The sequence below is a fragment of the Rhinolophus sinicus genome, linkage group LG15, assembly GCF_036562045.2.
Source record: "Rhinolophus sinicus isolate RSC01 linkage group LG15, ASM3656204v1, whole genome shotgun sequence".
NCBI lineage: Eukaryota > Metazoa > Chordata > Mammalia > Chiroptera > Rhinolophidae > Rhinolophus > Rhinolophus sinicus.
In genome coordinates this window covers 17,520,024-17,538,034 of record NC_133764.1, presented here as the reverse complement: position 1 = coordinate 17,538,034, position 18,011 = coordinate 17,520,024, and the positions used below count along the sequence as shown (strand labels likewise).

The 18,011-nt window shown below is 54.8% G+C and overlaps 1 protein-coding gene across 5 annotated transcripts in view; it reads right to left on the bottom strand.

Moving 5' to 3' along the window:
* SEZ6 (seizure related 6 homolog) overlaps positions 1–18,011 on the bottom strand; it is a 42,673-nt gene that overhangs the window by 19,282 nt on the left and 5,380 nt on the right. For all 5 annotated transcript variants that reach the window (XM_019739474.2, XM_019739475.2, XM_074320298.1 and 2 more), the window contains exons 2-3: positions 2,600–3,256; positions 1,999–2,132 (exon numbers count right to left, since the gene is read on the bottom strand). In XM_019739474.2, the coding sequence (XP_019595033.2) occupies positions 1,999–2,132; positions 2,600–3,256 (791 nt within the window). The remainder of the gene's footprint in view (positions 1–1,998; positions 2,133–2,599; positions 3,257–18,011) is intronic.

The window sequence follows — 18,011 nt, the reverse complement described above, 5'->3', positions numbered from 1 at the left end:
GGTAGACTGGGGGGCAGGTGGAGCCAGCCCAGGCATGCAGGGGGCACCCAGCCTGGCATCTGCCCCCTCCCACCTCCTTCCCCACACCTGCAGCTGGTGTCTTCCACCAGTAAACCACAGCCGGTGCCACCTCTCATTAGGTGATGATTTTACATTAATTACCTTAATTAAGCGGCACTGAGTGCTAATGGCTTGGGGGGTGGTGGTGGCTGTTCCTAATTATGCTCCCAGTCAGCCCAGAGTGAGGGGCACAGGGCTTGGCAGACCAGGAGCAAACAGTTACAGAAAGAAGGGGAGGGTCCTGCCAGTGGTGGGAGAGGGTCCCTCCACCACCGGTCCTGACTCAAAGACCTGGACATGACATCCCCAGAGAGGAGGGCGGCGTGTGCTGCCCCAGGACAAATGTAGTTGGCTCTAGGCCTGGATCCAGGGGATTTGGGATGGGTGGGGTACAGGCTGGGAGCGGGGAGCAGGTATTGCTGCCCTGTTCCCTGGACCCCTCCTCGGCCCCCCTCCCTCTGCTTCTCAGTTACCTGCCTGATTTCTCAACTGTCACCTCATCCCTTCCTTCCTCCACCCACTTGTCCATTCATTGAGTTAGTCCGTGGAGAACCCATTCTGGGTCCCTTACTCCAAGACACCATTCAGAGCACTCACAGCCTAGCTGGAGAGATGGACAGTTACAAACAGACTGATAAATAAGCCCTAGGATGGGGGATGCCCCCAGGCTTTGGGGATCGGGAGAGAATTCCGAGAGAAAATGATGCTGGGGTTGAATCTTAAGGGAGGGGATCGTAGAATGGTTCTTCCAGGCAGAGGGGTCAGCACGTGCATTTGGGGCTCGAGGGGAAAGCCAGCTTGGCCCGTCTAGTTAGCTGCAAGCTGCTCAGTGCAAAGGGGGCGTAGGGAACAAGGGAGGAAGTGGCACAAGATGGGCCCAGAGGGACTGGCCTTGATTCCGAGGCCCTTGGGGAAGTGTGGAGGGTAGAATTGATTTCATTTGAGAAAAATGACTGCAGTGTAGAAGAAGGAGAGACAGTAGGGGCAAGTGTAAGTGGGGTGACCAGTGAGGCAAGCACGGCATCATCTGGGGGAGGGATGATGAGGCTGGAGCAAGCTGTGGTTGGGGCCATGGAGGGGGAGAAGCAGGCAGATCTGAGTTTCGGGGAGTGTCATGGTGATAGACCTGGGGTGTGAGAGGAAGGGACTGGGGGAAGAGGGAAAGGGAAGAGCCAAGTGGACCTCACATTGGACAGCTTCGTGATGCCCCCATTACACTGTGGAGGCCCTGCTCCGGGTTTCTCCCTGGTTGGGGTCAGTCTCTGGAGACGGGAGTGGGGTGGCCAGCAGGTTGAAGGAACCAAACAGAAAAGTGGGTTTGGGGCACGCAGAGGCCAAGGAGTCTATTGCACATCTACAGGACCTGCAGGCTCAGGTTTGGGGAGTAAGAGAGGGTTTGGGGGTTAATAGGGATGAGATGGCCCAGGGAGGTACGGGCAGGGGGCTGGGGCTATAGGTCTGACTCCCCCAGTGGCTGGTCACCTCTCCGGTGGTGCAGCCATGTCTGTCATCCCACCTCTGCCTCCCAGGAAGCAGCTCAGGGCCTGGCCCAGAGGAGCTGCTCGGGGAATATTTGCTGAAGGAATGAGTGAGTGAACAGCTTTCCCAGGCCCAGCCAGGCAGCCCTGTGTTCTCTCTACTCAGCCACCTAGATTCAGACACTCACCCAGTCCCCTGCCCACGGAGGCTAGAGCCCCCTTCTCAGGTTCTCCTGAGCCCTTGATCAAACCCCTGGGAGAAGAGGATGGCTACACTGCAGCCCCTCTCAGCTTGGGACATTGCTGAGAGGGAGCAGTAGCCTCGTCACTCCCTGGTCCAGAAGCGGACCATGCTTTAGGCCCATCCCCTAGCCCTGGCTCGAGGTTCCCTCCAACTGCTTCCCCTGAGTTTCCTCACCTCCCCCCACAGCTTTGCCCCTGCTGGATCCAGGTCACTCACCTTGATTTCTACACCATAGCCAGGGTAGACGGAGATGTAGTAGAAACAGTCAAGGCCGACATCAGGGGGTAAGCTGGGGGCCATGGGGGAGTCCAGAAAGCCTTCTGGGCCTGAGAAATTCCGGCTACAAAGGCCTGAGAGGCAGGAGGAGACACAAGGCTAAGTCCAGCCCTGGCAAAGTGGGTCCAACTAAAGCTGACGTGTGTGTGTGTGTGTGTGTGTGTGTGTGTGTGTGTGTGGTGAAGCCCACCTCTTGGGACGTCTATTCCCCCATTGAAAGAAAGGGACCACCTTCTCTTGAGCACCTACTGTGTGCAGTCTTATCTTAGTTCTCACAATGGCTCAGTGAGGTAGGTATTCCCACCACCATTTTACAGGTGAGGCTCAGAGAGGTTAAATAAAATTCCAAGGGTCTGGCGTAGTTGCTTCCAATGAGGATTTGAACCCGGGTCTATCTGGGTTCAATCCACATGCCTCCTGCGTTCTGGCCCTTGATACCAAAGGGCAGGGCATGCTGGCGCAGTGATGGAGAGAGGAGTTTAGGGGCCCTGCAGCTCCCTTGATCCCCATCTCTAGATCTGCAAGCCAGCACGTAGCTGACCTGGTGGCTGGACTGCGGTGACAGTGGTGGTGACGATGGTGGTCTCCTCATCATCCCCTGACGCCGTGGACGTGGCGGTGGTTCCCTCGATCCCAAGCCCTGTGGTCCGGGACATGACCTCTGGAGCCCACGGCCTGCCCATGTCTCCAGGACCCTCTTGGGTGGGAGTCCATGCTCTGCTAGGGGGTGTAGTACTGGGCCTCTCCCCTGGGGCTGCGGTGGGAACTGCCATGCTGGGCCCTGGAGGTAGGGGAGCTGTGATATGAAGCATAGGGGGTTCTGACTCCAGGTTCCAGGGTCCTTCCCTGGACTGGGGCTGAGTGGGCGCTGCAGCCATGGCTGGAGTGGGGCTGGTAAAGACGGGGCGGCTGTCCTGGTTGGCCAGGCGGGGAAGGGGACTTGGGGTGTATGGCGTAGGTGGGTCGGGTTGGAAAGGCAGTGCCGGCCTCAGCTCCTCCTCATTTGTCTCCAGCCCCTCTTGTAGGAACTCTTCGAGCAGTGGGTGGTGATTAAGCAGCTTCAGGGTGGGGGCGGTTGTGATGAAGTGGACGCCTCGTTCTGGCTGCTCAGGTGTGGGGGCCATTGTCAGTTCCCCATCCATCTCCTCGAAGCCTGGGGCCTGAGCTTCTCCCATGGTGGGGGCCTCTGAGGAGAGTCCTGAAATAATAATGAATGATCAGAGGTTATCCCCCTGCCCCTCAGAGGGCAGCATCACACCCAGTCCAGGCAGTAGGATATCCATTTCTCTTTTGACAGAGAGCTTTGGGGAGTATGCTCACCTCTGAGAATCATGGAACTATAGAATTTTAGAGCTGGAAGTGAGATGATATCACATACTTCAAGGGTGGCACATGAGGTATCCTTTCCCCTCCAACACTAGAAGTGGACATTACTATTTATTATTGCACTCTTTCCTGTTGTTCTTAGATTTGGCCTCAGAATCCTTCTCAACACAGCACTCCAGGGACCCCATGCTTAATTCCTCAGATCAACACGACAAATAAATACTTGCCATCCCTAGTGTAGCTCAAAGGCCTTATCTTACTGATGAGCAAACAAGCCAAAGAAAGGAAGTGACTTGCTCAAAGTCATATGACCAGTTAGTTCACTTGAGATGACACTCTTAGCAAGAGTGCAATCCCCCACCACAGTGACTATTCTGCCTGAGGTTATAGTTCATTTAAGTACATTTTCTGTTCTTAGTGAAACTGCTGGTCATTAGTCCCAGGAAATGTTTCATATATTTGGGATTTTATTTTAGATTCCCTCATGGGTACATGACATCTTTGTTAGGGTTCCATCATGTTCCATTGTCCCATTTCTCTACCTTGTCAGTCATTCTTTTGTCTCTTTTCTTGTTTTTGTTTTGTTTTGTTTTTTTCTTTTTTCCTTGGTCCTTCTAGGACAGTAATGTGAACAGAGTGGGAAGAGCTAACCTCTGGAGTAAGGCAGATGTGGCTTCAAATAGCAAATCCATCACTTGGGTGCTGTGTGACTTTGGGCAAATGACCTAAACTCTCTGAACCTTAGTTTTCTCATCAGCAAAATGGAGTTTCTTTTTAGGATTAACTGAGATAATATTACTCCCCTTCCCCATTTGATGTGTCTCTCTGAATTCCCTTTATCTTGTTTGTGACACTAGCCAGGGTTCATCGAGAGCATGATCTAAGGCAGGGATAGGATGGTCATCTGCCATGCTACCTACCTTACCGCCAATCTATTGCAGACATTGTTAACCAACTTTGGTTATTTCTTGCTGACGCCACATGGGACTTCAGAATCCTTTTCAGAACAATTATCTAGGCAGCTACTACCAATGGATTAGATAGGCTATGGAAGAGGAAACTTAATTGCTGTTGCTGGTCTGAGATTGCTCTGCTATTGATTATATTGATGTATGCAACCATATAGCTGGAGAGATCATACATAGTCTGCTTGTGGCCCACTAGGCTCCCCAGATCCTTAACTACCAGGAGAAGGTCAATGTTTGCTGGCTCCAGATTCAGCTCATATAGAATTTTGCCAGTTCTGAGAAGGCTGGGAGGACATTCTGATTCTAACAACACTCAAAATGGCTGCCTGAGGACTTGAAGGGAAATACAGCCAGGACGAGACAGAGTTTGCAAGGAGAAGGTTGGTTCCTCTGCATGTCGGGTGGTGGGGCTGTCATTCCACAGGTTTACACCCATCCCATGGATTGGCAGGCATGAGGAAGCGGCAGATGGTCTACATTCTGTTCAGGAGACTATGGCAGCTCTGATGTGTCAGACAAAAGGGAAGAAGGAAGAAATGGGGTGGGGAAGGTGGGTACGTGTTAGAGGGCTCTCCATTCCTCTGGGTTAGAGGCACTTTGGTGCCCCAAACCCTGAGAAACCAAGACCAACCCCTATCTTGAGATGCCCACTAAAGACGCCCACTAGTGCCTTGGCATTCTGTGCCAGACACTGACAACACAGTGCCCAAACTAGATAACCTGCCAGACTCATACCCCTTGAGCAGATGGTTGCCAGTGTCTTGTGTCTTTCATCTGAGTCATTGATGGAGGGTCCAGGCAGTGCCTGTGACATGCCAAGACAGGGATGCTCTTTACCCAGCTCCCAAATGTCACAAAATCTTTGCCAGGTGAACTGAGTCTGATCTTAGCATGGCATAGGACGAGGAGCTTTTCTCATCAGCCCCTGGGGCTCCCGTGTCCCCTTCCAAGATTGCCCAATAAGAGAGGTGGCCCATGGCTCCCAGGGTAGGTGATTCTTCATTGAGAGAGGGACTGCAAAGAAATCATCTGTCTCAGGAAGGGACCATAGTGGGCACAGTTCCTACTGCTGGCTGCCAGGTGGGTGCTGGGCAGTGGAGCAGAGCTAATGGGCACCTCCCGTCACTGTCGATTGCACTGATTGTGTTATCTGGGGGGACTGAGCACTGGTTAAATGGGATCGAGATAGCATATCAAACGAGCAAATTGATTCTGCAATCAGCTGCCACTTGGTCCCAGAGGGTGCCACCCACTGTCAGGGAGGGTAAGATAATCTCCCGGAGACAAGCCATTTCTGGGGAGAGGGCATCTCCTGATGTCCTGGTTGACTCTGATGGAAGCCTGAGGCCCTCCCCTAGGCCCCCTACTCCTAGTTCCTGGGGTTCTCTCTACCTGGCCTGACTGAGTTCAAAGGTCAGAGACTGACAAAGGGGGGAGAGTGTGAATCAGGGGTCAGCGGAAGGAGGTGTCAGGGACCCAGATGGCCAGGGTCATCAGGCAGCTGTTGTACGCCCGACACCGAATCAGGCTGTTCCCAGATCTTGTATTATTTGACTCTACAACTCTATGAGATGGGACTCTTATTCTCACGTTACAAAGAGCTTGAAGCCTAGAGAAGTGAGATGAGAACTTGTTGAGTGGCACAGTGGTAGACCTAGGATTTGAACCTACTTTGATCTGGCTTCAAAGCCTTAATCTGTCTACACCAGCCTACCTCATAGGAGAAGAGACTGAAGCTACCCAGCAGAGAACACTCCAGCCAGTGGAGGAAACTAAGGCCCAGAGAGAGGAATGGACTTGTCCAAGGTCTCATGAAGGTTAAAATGGGGAGCTGGGGCCAGAGTTTCTGGCACCTGGGACCTGAGTTGAGCTTGATCCAAGCTGGGCCCTCAGGAAACCTTCTGGCTGGGACCCAGGGAACCCCCACCCTGTGCTGAAAGCCCATCTGAGTCTGGGACCCAAACCAGAGACCCCAAAACTCTACTCCACTGGGTTGGGGCACAGAGTCACACATACCTGGGTTCAAATGTCAGCTCTGTCACTTAAAAGCCATTTGTGTCCTTGCCTGTAAAATGGGTACTTTGGAGGGATTTTATGAGAATCTGAATGTTCTAAATAGCAGTTTCACTGGGGTCACTGAGGGAGAGGCCATGCTTCATGGCTGGGCAGCCCCCTCCAGTCCTCTAGGGTGGGGGGGCTGGCCCAGTGTGAGGCCTCTCCTTTTGGGGGGACCATATCCCTTGTTGTGTGGCTCCCTATGGAGGACAATACTGCCTCACTCCTGCAAAGTGCAGCCGCATTCAAGGCCTGCACGTCTGTGGGGGACCGGGCCTCGGCCCACAGCAAGACGGTCCCCAGGATCCCCACCTGCCCAGGAACACAGCGGTGTACTTCCCCTCCCACCTCAAGGGTGGGGGTGGGGAGTGGGGGTGGAGGCTGCATCCTCCCAGTGGCTGGGTCTGGGAAACACCACTCCCCCACCCCTCCCCACCGCAGGGGAGGCCTGGAGCTTCCAGCCCTGGAGTGGCCCGGCTGCTGCCTGGGCCCTCCCCGCTGCATTAGCTCTTAAGCTATGCAAATAGACATCGGAGGGAGCCCTGTTTAAAGTATTTAGACGAAATGAAAAAAGGCTTTCATCGGCACTAATGAGCCATTCAGGATGCCTCCCCGGTGGATTCCCTCCCACTCCGCCTCCCCCGCCCGTGCTAACGCCGTTGCCCCTCTTGGGATTGAAGGCCCCCCTCTCACCAGCCCAGCTTAGACCTTCCAGGGAAGGCCTCCTGCCCTGCCTCCCTCCTCCCCAGGGCCCAGCTGAGTGAAGGTAGAGATGAGGGACCAGGTGTCCCACACCCAACAGACTAGGACTAGAATTGGGGGGTAGGAGGGTCTAGACGATGTTTAGGGGAACCATAATGACTGGGGACTCTCCTTCATAGCATCCAGCTAGGCAGGTATTATTGTCCCTGTCTTATAGATAGGGAAACTGAGGCTCAAGGAGGCCCAAGAGGCTGCCAAGAATCACAGCTGTGGTGAGCTGTGGAGCTGGAATAGGTCTGGGTGGGAGGCAATGATGCAGGGCCAGGGTCATCATGCAGTGGCCCTGTCTGGGAGGACTGCTACACCAGGCAACAGTTACGGCTCCAGATGCCGTCTCAGGGCCAGCTGGGCTGTCCACTTGGTGCTATTTTTCTGCAGATCTCTCTGCACCATACAGCCAGGAAAATCTCAGGTTCCAATCCCAAATCTGTGCCTCACTAGCGGTGTGACCTAGGCAGAGGGCTGCCTTCTCGAGCCTCTGTTTCTTCATTTGTGGAGCGGGAACATCTTGGGTTTGGCAAGGGCCATCTCGGCAGGTATATTCTCTTACCTGCCATCCCCACCCCATTCTCTGCAAGGGCAGGAGAGGCCACCTGTCACTCTGGCAGCCCCTGCAGAGGTGCCAGGCATTCCATCTCCAGGGCCCAAGCTGCTGGTCCCTCTGAGGTAGACCCAGGAAGAAAACCCAGAGTTCTGAGATGTCAGGCTTAATCCCCTCCTTATGGCAGCACCAGCTCTCAGCTGGGGGAAGGGGCATGACAGCAGGTGGGTAAGGGGGATCCTGGGGGATACAGTGGGCAGAGAGCCCACCCCTCTGGGTTCTGGAGGTTAAGCTAGCCCAGCCAGGGAGAATGAGAACTTAATAGGATCCATTTATTAGCCCGTAAAAGTTAATGAGTTTATTCTGGAGGTTCCCTGGCCCCTTTCAAGTTTTAATAGGGGATTAGTGAGGGTCTGGCTCCTGCAGCTCCCATTCTCCCCGGGGTGGGCCAGAAGGAGGGAAGAGGGGACCTGGGAATGAGCTAGCCTGAGTCCCTCAGAGCCACAGCCTGGACTCCACAGTGACAGTTTCCCTGGGCCAGCCTTGCCCACTGAACTCAGGGGCCCCCGCTAGAGGCTGGCATGGCCAAATAGGGGCCCTGAAGCCCAAGCTTCTGATACCATGTGCTACTGAAATAATTACCCCTATAGTGTCCCTTTATCTGAGGTAGGTTTGTAGCTGTCTGACTACTTGTGTTAACAGGGAAGGCAATGTAAGCCCTGTACGACAAACGGGGCCACTGAGGCTTAGAGCTGGGATGTGGCTTCTCCAAGGTTACCTGGAAGACACAGCAGAGCCAGAATGGACGCATGCCATGGTCGGGAACCAGGCAGCTGGGGCTGGTAACAGCTGCTATTACTCAGTGCCGTGTGCCGGCCATGCATTTAACACCCTCACATGTCATCTCTTATCCTCCCCTCGCTCCAGGGAGGTTTGGGTTATTATCCCCAGAGATAAAGACACTGAGGCTAGAATGGTTAATTAACTTGTCCAGGGTCTCACAGCTAATAAGTGGCAAGCCTGGGAGCAGAACCCAGAGCTGGGTAGCTTCATAGCTCAGCTCTGTCCACAGCTCCCACTGGCCCTCAGCTGCAGCTCCTGGGGCGTCCTGACTGTCTCCCCACCAGCCTGGCTGTCACTATCCGAGGGCACTCATGCTGGGAGCCCTGCAGCAACAGGTGATGAGGAAGGCAGTCCTGGTATTATCCTGGAGGGGTAGTGGTTGGGGTGGGCATGGAGATACCCTCAAACAGACCTTCTCTGCCTGAACAGGTGCTTTACCTCTTCTGGACTGTTTGCTCACTACTTTGTTTCTTCAAACCCTCCACATCCGACCAGGCTTAGCTCCTATCCTCCCTCTGGGAAGCCATCCTTGCCGGGCCCAGTGGGTAACAATAGCTCCCTCCTCTGACCTCTGGGTGGGACTCAGCACAGGCGTGGCTTCTGTCTACGGGCAAGAGAGACTGAGGCGTCTCTCTTCCCACATCTCTGTCCACAAATGCTGATCCTTGGAGCTAGGTGCAGTGAAGGGTGGGCTTGGGGCACAGTTTTCAAACTGGGATTCTGCCTGTCTACACACTCGGAAGGCTTTCTGCTCCCCAAAGTGCCTGGCCCTTGGCCAGCAGGGGTGGGCAGGGGCAGGTCCTGCAGGGAGAAGTTGGGCAGCCAGCCCTTGGCAGTGCCCCTATACGGCCCCAACTGGCAATTGATGAAGAGTGTCTGCTGGCACAAACTGATGGGTCCCCAGCTCCAGACTACTCTCCCCTCCCCAGCTACTGACCACCCCCCATCACGCTCTTGGTCAGCCCCTGACAGTCCAGTCAGGTCTGCAGTGCAGATACAAATGGGGGCACCTCCTCTTGGCCAGGCTCCCAGCATGAAAGTGGCTGATCCCAGAATCTGAGCTCTTGTAGCCTTTGTGAGCATCTCATCCCCCCCTCACTTACTCAGGAGGAAACTGAGTCCCAGGTTACACAGCAAACTTGGGGCAGGGCTAGCACTCAGAATGTTGCTGCTTGGAGAGCATCAAATGTTCTGAAGCATGAACCCTCCAATAGTCTGGGTTGTCTACCATCCGTGGGCATAGCTCCAGGGACAGAGAGCACACTGCTTCCTGAGCTGCCAAGACGACTATCGCCCCCACCATGCTGGGTTGGGGTGGTGGGTGACCCTGGGTTTCGGCATCTCCATTGGTTGGGTCTTCTGGACAGATGGAGGGAGCATGGGTGGGGGTCGTGGGCAGTGGCCAGGAGGCAGCCCACCTGTCCTGGTCCTGCCCCTAACAGGCTAGGTCCCTCTACGCAAATCACTTCCCCAACCCAAGTCCCCGTTTCCCCATCGGTAAAATGGAATAAATGTCTAAGGGTCCTGCCAGCTCTCACATTCCAGGATCCCGTGGGCCACAAAAGGCTCTGAATAAAAATATTGAATGTTACTGTTGCTGAGAATTTACCACACGCCTAGCAGCATTCTAAATATTTGACCAGAATTAACTCATTTAATCCCCACAATAACTTTTATTATCTCATTTTATAGATGAAGAAATGGACCCAGTGGAGTATAGTCCCCAAGTTCCCAGTCTGGATATGTCAGGTTCAAACCACCCAGAGGCTGGCGAGCCCTAGGGTCATGCTCTGTAATAGAACTTTCTGCGATGATGGAAAGATTTATATCTGTGTGTCCAATATGGGAGTCAGTAGCCACCCATGGCTATTGGCTACTTGAAATGTGGCTAGTGAGACTGAGAAACTGAATTTTAAATTTTATTGCATATTCATGAATTTACACTTAAATAACCACATGTGGTTAGCGGCTACCATAGTAGAAAGCACAGCTCCATAACCAGACCTCTCAACGCCTGCAGTGTTCACCCCCGCTCAGAAAGAAAGAGCCTAGAGTGGGGGGGGTCCCAGAGAAGAGTTAAGATGGGGTAGCAGTGTCTGATTTCCTCCTTTAGGCCTGTGAAAACTGGGGACTGGGGTTGGGCAGGGAGAGATGAGAAGGAGCCCTGGGACTTCTGTTGGTTTTTCATAAAGACCTCAGGAGAGCTGGGCCTATCAACCACTCACTCCTTAGGAAGGATTAGTGCCCCCCACAGATGATGTTTGCTTCCCAACTGTGGCAGAGCACTGGTGTTCTGAGGGGTTGGGTATTCGATGGGAAATTTGAGAGCTCAGGGCAGAGCCAGTTTAGGAGGAATTTATGGGTGGAGGACAGCCAGGAAGACTTGGCCTTGTGTGATTTGGCCCAGGATGGGGCCAGGGTGTATGACGGTTCCATGACGATACCTGCTGTGCTCTGTCGACTTGCCCCCACCTCACTGACCAGTCAGGAGCACAGGGGCATGGTCTGCCCGCTACCCCCAGGGCTTCTGGGGCAGCCTAAGCAGCTGCCTAGACTTAGGGCCAGGGGAGGACACTCACATTTCCTGGGCACCTGCTATGGGTCGGGCATTGACCTATTAGAGAGCTGTCTTCCCCCTGGGGCGGCAGCCTTTTGTGCTTGGAATCCACACTTTACACTTTACGTGTGAAGGAACTGAGGCTGAGAGCAAACTGAATCATCCTACTTCATACAGGAGAAAAGTGGCAAATAAGGGGTTTGAACGGGGTCAGCCTGTTTCACAGCCTGGCCTCAAAATTTCTATCGCACCGAGTTGCTGCTTCATAGGAGCACGTGTGTGAGCATGTGTGAGTACATGGGCCTGTGTTTGTGTGTGTGTGTGTGTGTGTGTAGGTCCCAACACATGCATGGGATACACATCACCATTTGTCCTTGCCCATGGACACCACACCCTGAAACCTGGCTCCACCCCATCCTCAAGTCCAGAAAGGCCCCAGCTCCCAGAAGGGATGCACGTCTTTCCGAGGTGGCTGCCCTACTCCCACCATCTCACTCTGCCCCCTTCTTGGAGTCAAATCTGACCCTTCCCTGGGCCACATGGCCTGGGCTACCCCTCAGGCTCTGGGTGCACTGGGAAGGAGGGCTGTGGCTGGGCCAGCCTCTTGTCCCCACTGCCCCTCCCTCCTATGAGGCTGTGACCAGGGGCCCAGGGTAGAGGGAGCTCCCATCTACTGCAACGTTCTTCGCTTTCCAATTTAAAATCTAATATGGTCTTGCCACTGCAGAGCTGGGGGCTGCAGAGGTGATTAATGAGGCCTCTGCTACAGCATCACCTGCTGCGCTCTCCACCTTCCCCTGCGGCCCTGCGTTAGTTACCCCCTCCTGCCTGCCTGCTGTCCCGGGGGACCTGGGGGTTCTGGGCTTGCCTGCCCACAGTTCCTGCGGCTGGGCAAGTGGCACAGGAGCTGGGGGCCTAGAGTAGGGTGTGGGGGAAAGAAAGGGCTGGCCTTGGAGGTGGGGGCAGTCGCATTGACCCCTACCCCTTGGCAGGCTGAAAGGAGTGGGAAGAACAGCCGGGGCCCCCTTTGGCACCACCTCCCTCATGGGCCAGGTAACTAATCAATCTGCCATACTCCACCGGTAATGCCAACTCTCAGTAGTGTGGCCAGGGAAAGGGAGGAACATGGCCCCTGAAGTGATGCTCAGGTCAGCCCCCCCTCAGCACCAACAGCTCCCACCACTACCTTGTCAGTAGCAGGGACTATATTTCTCTGAATGGAAAACCTTGGAAGTGTCATCTGGGGTAGGAAGGCTGCGAAGGCAGGACCTGCATTCTTCCTGGAGTTAGTACCAGGACCAGCTCAGCCCAGGCTAGTGGTGAAGTTGGGGACAGAAAGGGATCTAGGAAGGAGTAGCCATGCCCTCCACCCGCTGCCCCCTGCCTAGCACCAGGCATCTGCCAAGGACAGTTCCCTCCAGCCACTGAGCCCAGAGAGACAGGTTCATAAGGTGCGAGGGCCGGAGAGCAGGTACTGTCCTGGGCCCCAGACAAGCATCTCTGGGCTGTTGTCCCCTCTCAGCCCCCACCCTGAAGTTCAAAAGCCAAGAACAACACTGAGGTTGTTCCCAGCGTCTGTGTCCACCTCTGAGGTGAATCACCAGACCAGTAGCCCCATGATTTTGTGGCCATTAGGTCAGATGAAGAGGCCTTGTCTCTGCATCAGGGCCAAAGTCGCCTCCCTGACCTTATGACTTTTGCTCTGTGGCTGCTTTCATCACCTGCATCTGCGAGGAGATGGATTGGGGCAATTGGCTAGGGATGGAGGGGTCCTGGCCCAGACCCCTGGGCTGCCCTGGTCCTTAATGCTGAGGCAGGATTTCTCTCCTGGAGGTCACTAGATAGTCTGTTCCTAGCTGTGAAAGCTGAGGAGCCTGGCAAGGCTTTGTAAGAGCCCTAACTCCAGCAAGGAGCAGCTCTGCCACTGACAGGCTGTGTGACCTTGGGCTTCTCTTGCCCTTTCTGGCTTTTTACTCAGTACCTGATTCCTGGTTTTTTGGAAAGTCTTTGGGGGTGGGGTGGGGCGGAGAGTCATAGCCCGTCTATTATCAGTGCCCAACCCCAGGGGCTGATGGAGCCTCATGGTGGGCAGTGCTAAAGGGGGAGGGGGCCTGGCACGTCAGGGGACTGTGCTGTGTGGACTTGCCACTTTCCTTCTGGATGGCCCCGGACCCATTTCATCTCCATCTGCTGGTCAGTATGAGCATCTGGAGGGCTCAGTTGTGTGTGTGCTTGCATGCGAGTGTGCAAGTGTGCCTGTATGTGCTTGTGCTTGGGGGTGGCACAAGGTGGGAGGTGGGGGTGGAGGTGTGAGAAAGGGACCTGGGGAGAGATTTAACATTTTCGAGCACCTACTGTGTGCCAGGCTCTGCTGGTCCACTCACCTACACCATCTGATTAATCCTCCCCACCGCACAGATCAAGAAATAGGATCAGATAGCCGAGGAAGGTGGTCTAGCTGGGCCTGGGAGGCTGACCTGGGGCCATCCCTGACCTGCTGAGCTTAAAGGACAGGCACAAACAAAAGACCTCTGAAAGCAAGGGCAGCCTGAGCCCAGAATACAGCTGCACACTCTGAGGGGGCCAGGGCCGCTTCTCTCCTTGGTCCCTAGGTTCAGCCCCTTGAACTGCTGTGTCCTACCCCTCCCAGCTGGTGTCAGTTTTCAGTTGAGATAGTGGTGGGATGGAACCCAGAAGCCCAAGGGCCTAGAGGGCAAGGGGCTCTAATGGTGGCCTTTTGGCAGAGTTGAGCTGTAGCAGAAGCCTGAAACCCCTCTGGGAAGTGCCAGAGGTCCCTGAGGGTGGGGGTGGTGACTTCACCCAGGCATGCCTCCATCTCCCTGACTTGTTGACACTTTGAGCCCCTTTCTGCCTCCCTAACTTCTATGCAGGAGACCCAGGAGGTCCAGTGTTACTTCTAACTGGCCTGGGGAAGAGTCACCGGAGGCCTGAGCTCTGCCCTTAGGGACTTGGAGAGGGCAGAGGGAGCAGAGCCTGGGACCTTCGCCCAGCCCCAGGCAGGTAGAGGGAAGCCTAACCTGCCCCAGGGTCTGGGCCCTGCACCTGTAGGTGATCCCAGGATCCCCTTGTCACCATCGTCTTGTGGGACCTGCCCAGCACCCCAGCCTGTGACGCTCCCCAGGCTAGGCCTGTCCTCCCCACTTCCCCAGCAAGCATGAGTGGGGGAGGGGAGGGGTGCAGAGCTACTAAAAATAGCAACAGCAGAGCTCTGGCTATGATTCTCCTTGAGGGGTCAGTGAAGCCCAAGAGGGGGGAGGAACAGAGAGGAGGGGGCTCTGAGGAAGTGAGGGAACTGCCTGAGCTGGGGCCTGCTGTGCCTACACCAAGGGCCACAGGCCCAGGATGCAGACAGACAGGCACAGATATGCGGGGACATATACACACTGACACCCAGGAATAGATGGACAAGCCAGGCAGAGACATGCACAGACATGGCTACTTGTACATCTGGGGTTTCTCCCTCAGACCCCTAGGAACCCAGATGGGCCCAGCTGCACAGTCCCCCACCTCTCAGGCTTCCCCTTCCCCTAACCTTACTTTGACTTCCAAGGACCGTGCCAGCCTGGGTGTGTGGACACCTTGAGTCGAGAGGGCTAAGTCCGCCTACCTTGTCCCCTCCAGACTCATGGGCTGAGGCCCAAGGCAGGAAGGACCAGGGATACGAGAAGCAGCATCAGGGATACAGGTACAACAGAAGCTAGGCTCAGGGTACCACTCAGGTGGCTTGGGCCTCAGGAGCTCCACCCCACCCCGAGCAGCAGGCCTTTCCCTAGCCCAGGGGGCATAGGAGGGAGGTGGCTGGACCCAGTAGGGCAGGGGTAGGGCTCTGCCAGGAGATGGGCAGTGAGGGGAGGCAGATGAGGGAGGCTGGATAAGCACATGCACAAATCACCTCTCTCGTACTTGCCTTGTTTCGTTCCCACCTTCCCACTTTTGCCTACAGATGCCAGGGATTCTTCTATCCTCAAAAGAAGGTGACTCCTCCATCTCCCCATTTCCTCTGACCAGCCAGAAAATAGGGCTTCACAACAGGAGGGAGCCTGCCAGCTGTCAGACCAGATGTTTCAAATCACCAGCACATCCGCTTGCTGGATGTGTCCATCGGAGCAGCGAGCCAGGGCGGAGGCCCTTAGAAGCACCCTGAAACCCACCCTTCATCGCTGCACTGCTAGTCTCACCTGCCTGGTCAGACCTGGACCAGCTGGCGATCACTCCCACCCCTGCCTGAACAGTCCAGCCCTGAGCTCCTCTGGCTTCTGATTCAGCCCCTCCAGTGACTACCTGAGAATCAGCCCCTCCTGGTGCCTGACAGTCCCGGCTATTGGAGGACCCTCCCCTCCAGCAGGGCTTCCAGTTTCTTTCCTGTCACCACCCCCTCTGATTTCCTTTGATCCTGATGCTGTGCTGGGAAAGAGGTGGGATGGGCACTCTGAATTCCCTAGGCACAGGAAAGTGACACAACTTGCCCAGGGTCACCCAGCCAGCAAGAGCCAGTATTGGGTTTAAACCCTGGGGTCCCAACTCCCTGACCAGCACTCTTCTAATTATGTTCTTCCTTTGGGGCTGCTCCCTCCTCCCTGAGGCACAACTTGGCTCTCCACACTGCCCAATATCCCCCCTCCCAGGCTGTGGGACTCCCTAGGCACCTGCTGGCTGGTGGGACCCAGGCCAGACATTTAGCAGGTGGCTGCTTGGGGGACAAAGGAGCTGGTGCTCAGCTGCTGGGCTGGGAGGGAGGGAGGAAAAAGCTACGGAGGGGAGGCGGAGGGGAGGCGGGATCTGGGTTGGGAGTGGGGAGGGGCAGGGTCTGCTTCTGTGCCTTTAATAAGGAGTCAGCATGCAAAGGGGGTAAAGCAGCATGCAAATGAGCATCTGTGGGGAGGGCGTGTGATCTGTTTCAGGCAATTTTTACAGTTCTGCCCTCCTAGCCCAATGACCAGCTGGAAGGAGGGTACTGAGGGTAGAGAGAGGAGCCCGTGGGGAGGGGAGGAGCAGGGGACTGAGGGAGATGCTGAGGTTGATGCCAGGGTATAGGATTCCCGCTGGCCCCCTGGGGACTGCACTGGGGGAGGGGAGAGACCCACTGCTCGGATTCTGCCACACATGTGGTTTAGTGGCAGGAGGCGCCCTGCACCTGCTCTGCCTTGTTGGGCTGTTAGGGGGACATCCAGACCCAGCAGAGCTGTGATGGAAGGAACCCAGGATACCCTGGCTGGGCCCTCAAAGACCCAAAAGTTGAGCCCTCTTGCTACAGATGAGAAACTGAGGCCCAGAGCAGTCCCTTGAACAATGAGAGATCTATTGTTCTTATGAAAGCGAGTGGTAGGATCATGTTGGCATTTTATTCGAATCTCGTTTAACTAAAATCAGAGGGTTCCTGATCTCGCTGGGAAGGCAGTCACAGCTGAGCTTATTAAGAAGGCAGCTCCCCCTCTAAACTGAGTCCCTAAAGGGCATGGATTGTGTTGTGTTCCCGCCTACCAAAGCACCTGATAGGTGCTGAATAGAATGGAGAATGGATGGGTGGATGAAGGATGGACAGGCTAAGTTCCCGATGAGAGATATTTAGTGTCCAGAGGACAGAGAGAGCCCTCTGCACTGGATGCTCAGGAAAAGAGTGTGTGGGAAAACGGAAATAAGCTGAAGGGCCCTGGATAGCATTCTGGGTATGGAAAAATGGCTGAGCAAAAGATAGCCGTGTAAGGCACACACGGGGTCTAGGTTTCACCCTAGCATCCTCACCCAGTCTCTCTGTTGCCCCTCTTCCCACACCCATTCAGCTTCTTTCCATCTGGTAGAGCCCCTTGTCCCTGCTGGGCCCAGCCAGGACCTCCCACCCCCACCCCTTCCCACTAGCCTGCCTGCCAGCAAGACTGCAGACTCTGCAGCCAGAGACCCAATTGTTGTTGGAGAAGCGGCAGGTTTGTTTGCTCCGGAGCCCGCCGAGAAATCTCAACAATCAATGGCCAACAACACTGCCGGCAGCTTCAGCATCGATCGACCCCATCCCAGGGCTGGCAGTTGGGCTCAGGTAGGCAGGTGGAGGGAAGCTGGGGTAGGCTTGGCATCCAGCCCTGTCCAGGAGCTGAGCTTCAGGCAAGCTTGGGCCTTCCCACCTGGGGGCTGGGCCTCAGGGGGGCTGAGGAGTCAGGGGTGGGGTGGGGTGGGGGCAGCCCAGGATGTCAAGACTGGAGTGACTCGTCCTCTCATTCACCAAGACCCCCAAAAGGTGGGAGAATGAGACACCCAAGGTCACTCACCTCAAGGTTCACCTGACGCCCAGTTCTAAGCTCTACCCTAGTCTCCAAATGTCAAAAAGGATGTTTTATTTCTTTGCCACTAAGGACTGAGCAAGATAAAATCTCCCTCATCTGCAGCAGTAAGGACTGAGGATAGACATCAGGAAAATAAGCCACTGTCATCACCAGAAATGTGTTAGAAGAAAGTTAGGGGCCATTTATATCTTGGGTCTATCTGACAACATGGGCTTGAATTGGCCTATAAAATGCAGATAATAGCTTCTATCTCATAGAGATGATATGAGGACTAAATGAGCTAATGTATATAAAGCACTTAGTACAGTGCTTGGCACATAGTGGCTGCCTAATAAATGTTTGTTTTATTGTTAGTATTATTACTGTTGTTGTTATTATTAGGATAGTGATATGCAGGGACATAGTGATACTCCCCTGGGCTCCCATCTGCCTCTACTGAGGCTTTGCCTCAAACTAGGGGAGGGGACACAGTGCTGGCTATAGCCTGGTTTTGCAAAATGGGTTGGCACTTTGGAGTAGCCTTGTAAGCTTACCGGCTGTGAAGCCCAGAATAACGGACTTAATCTCTTTGAAACTCAGTTTTCCCATCTGTAAAGTGGGGATAA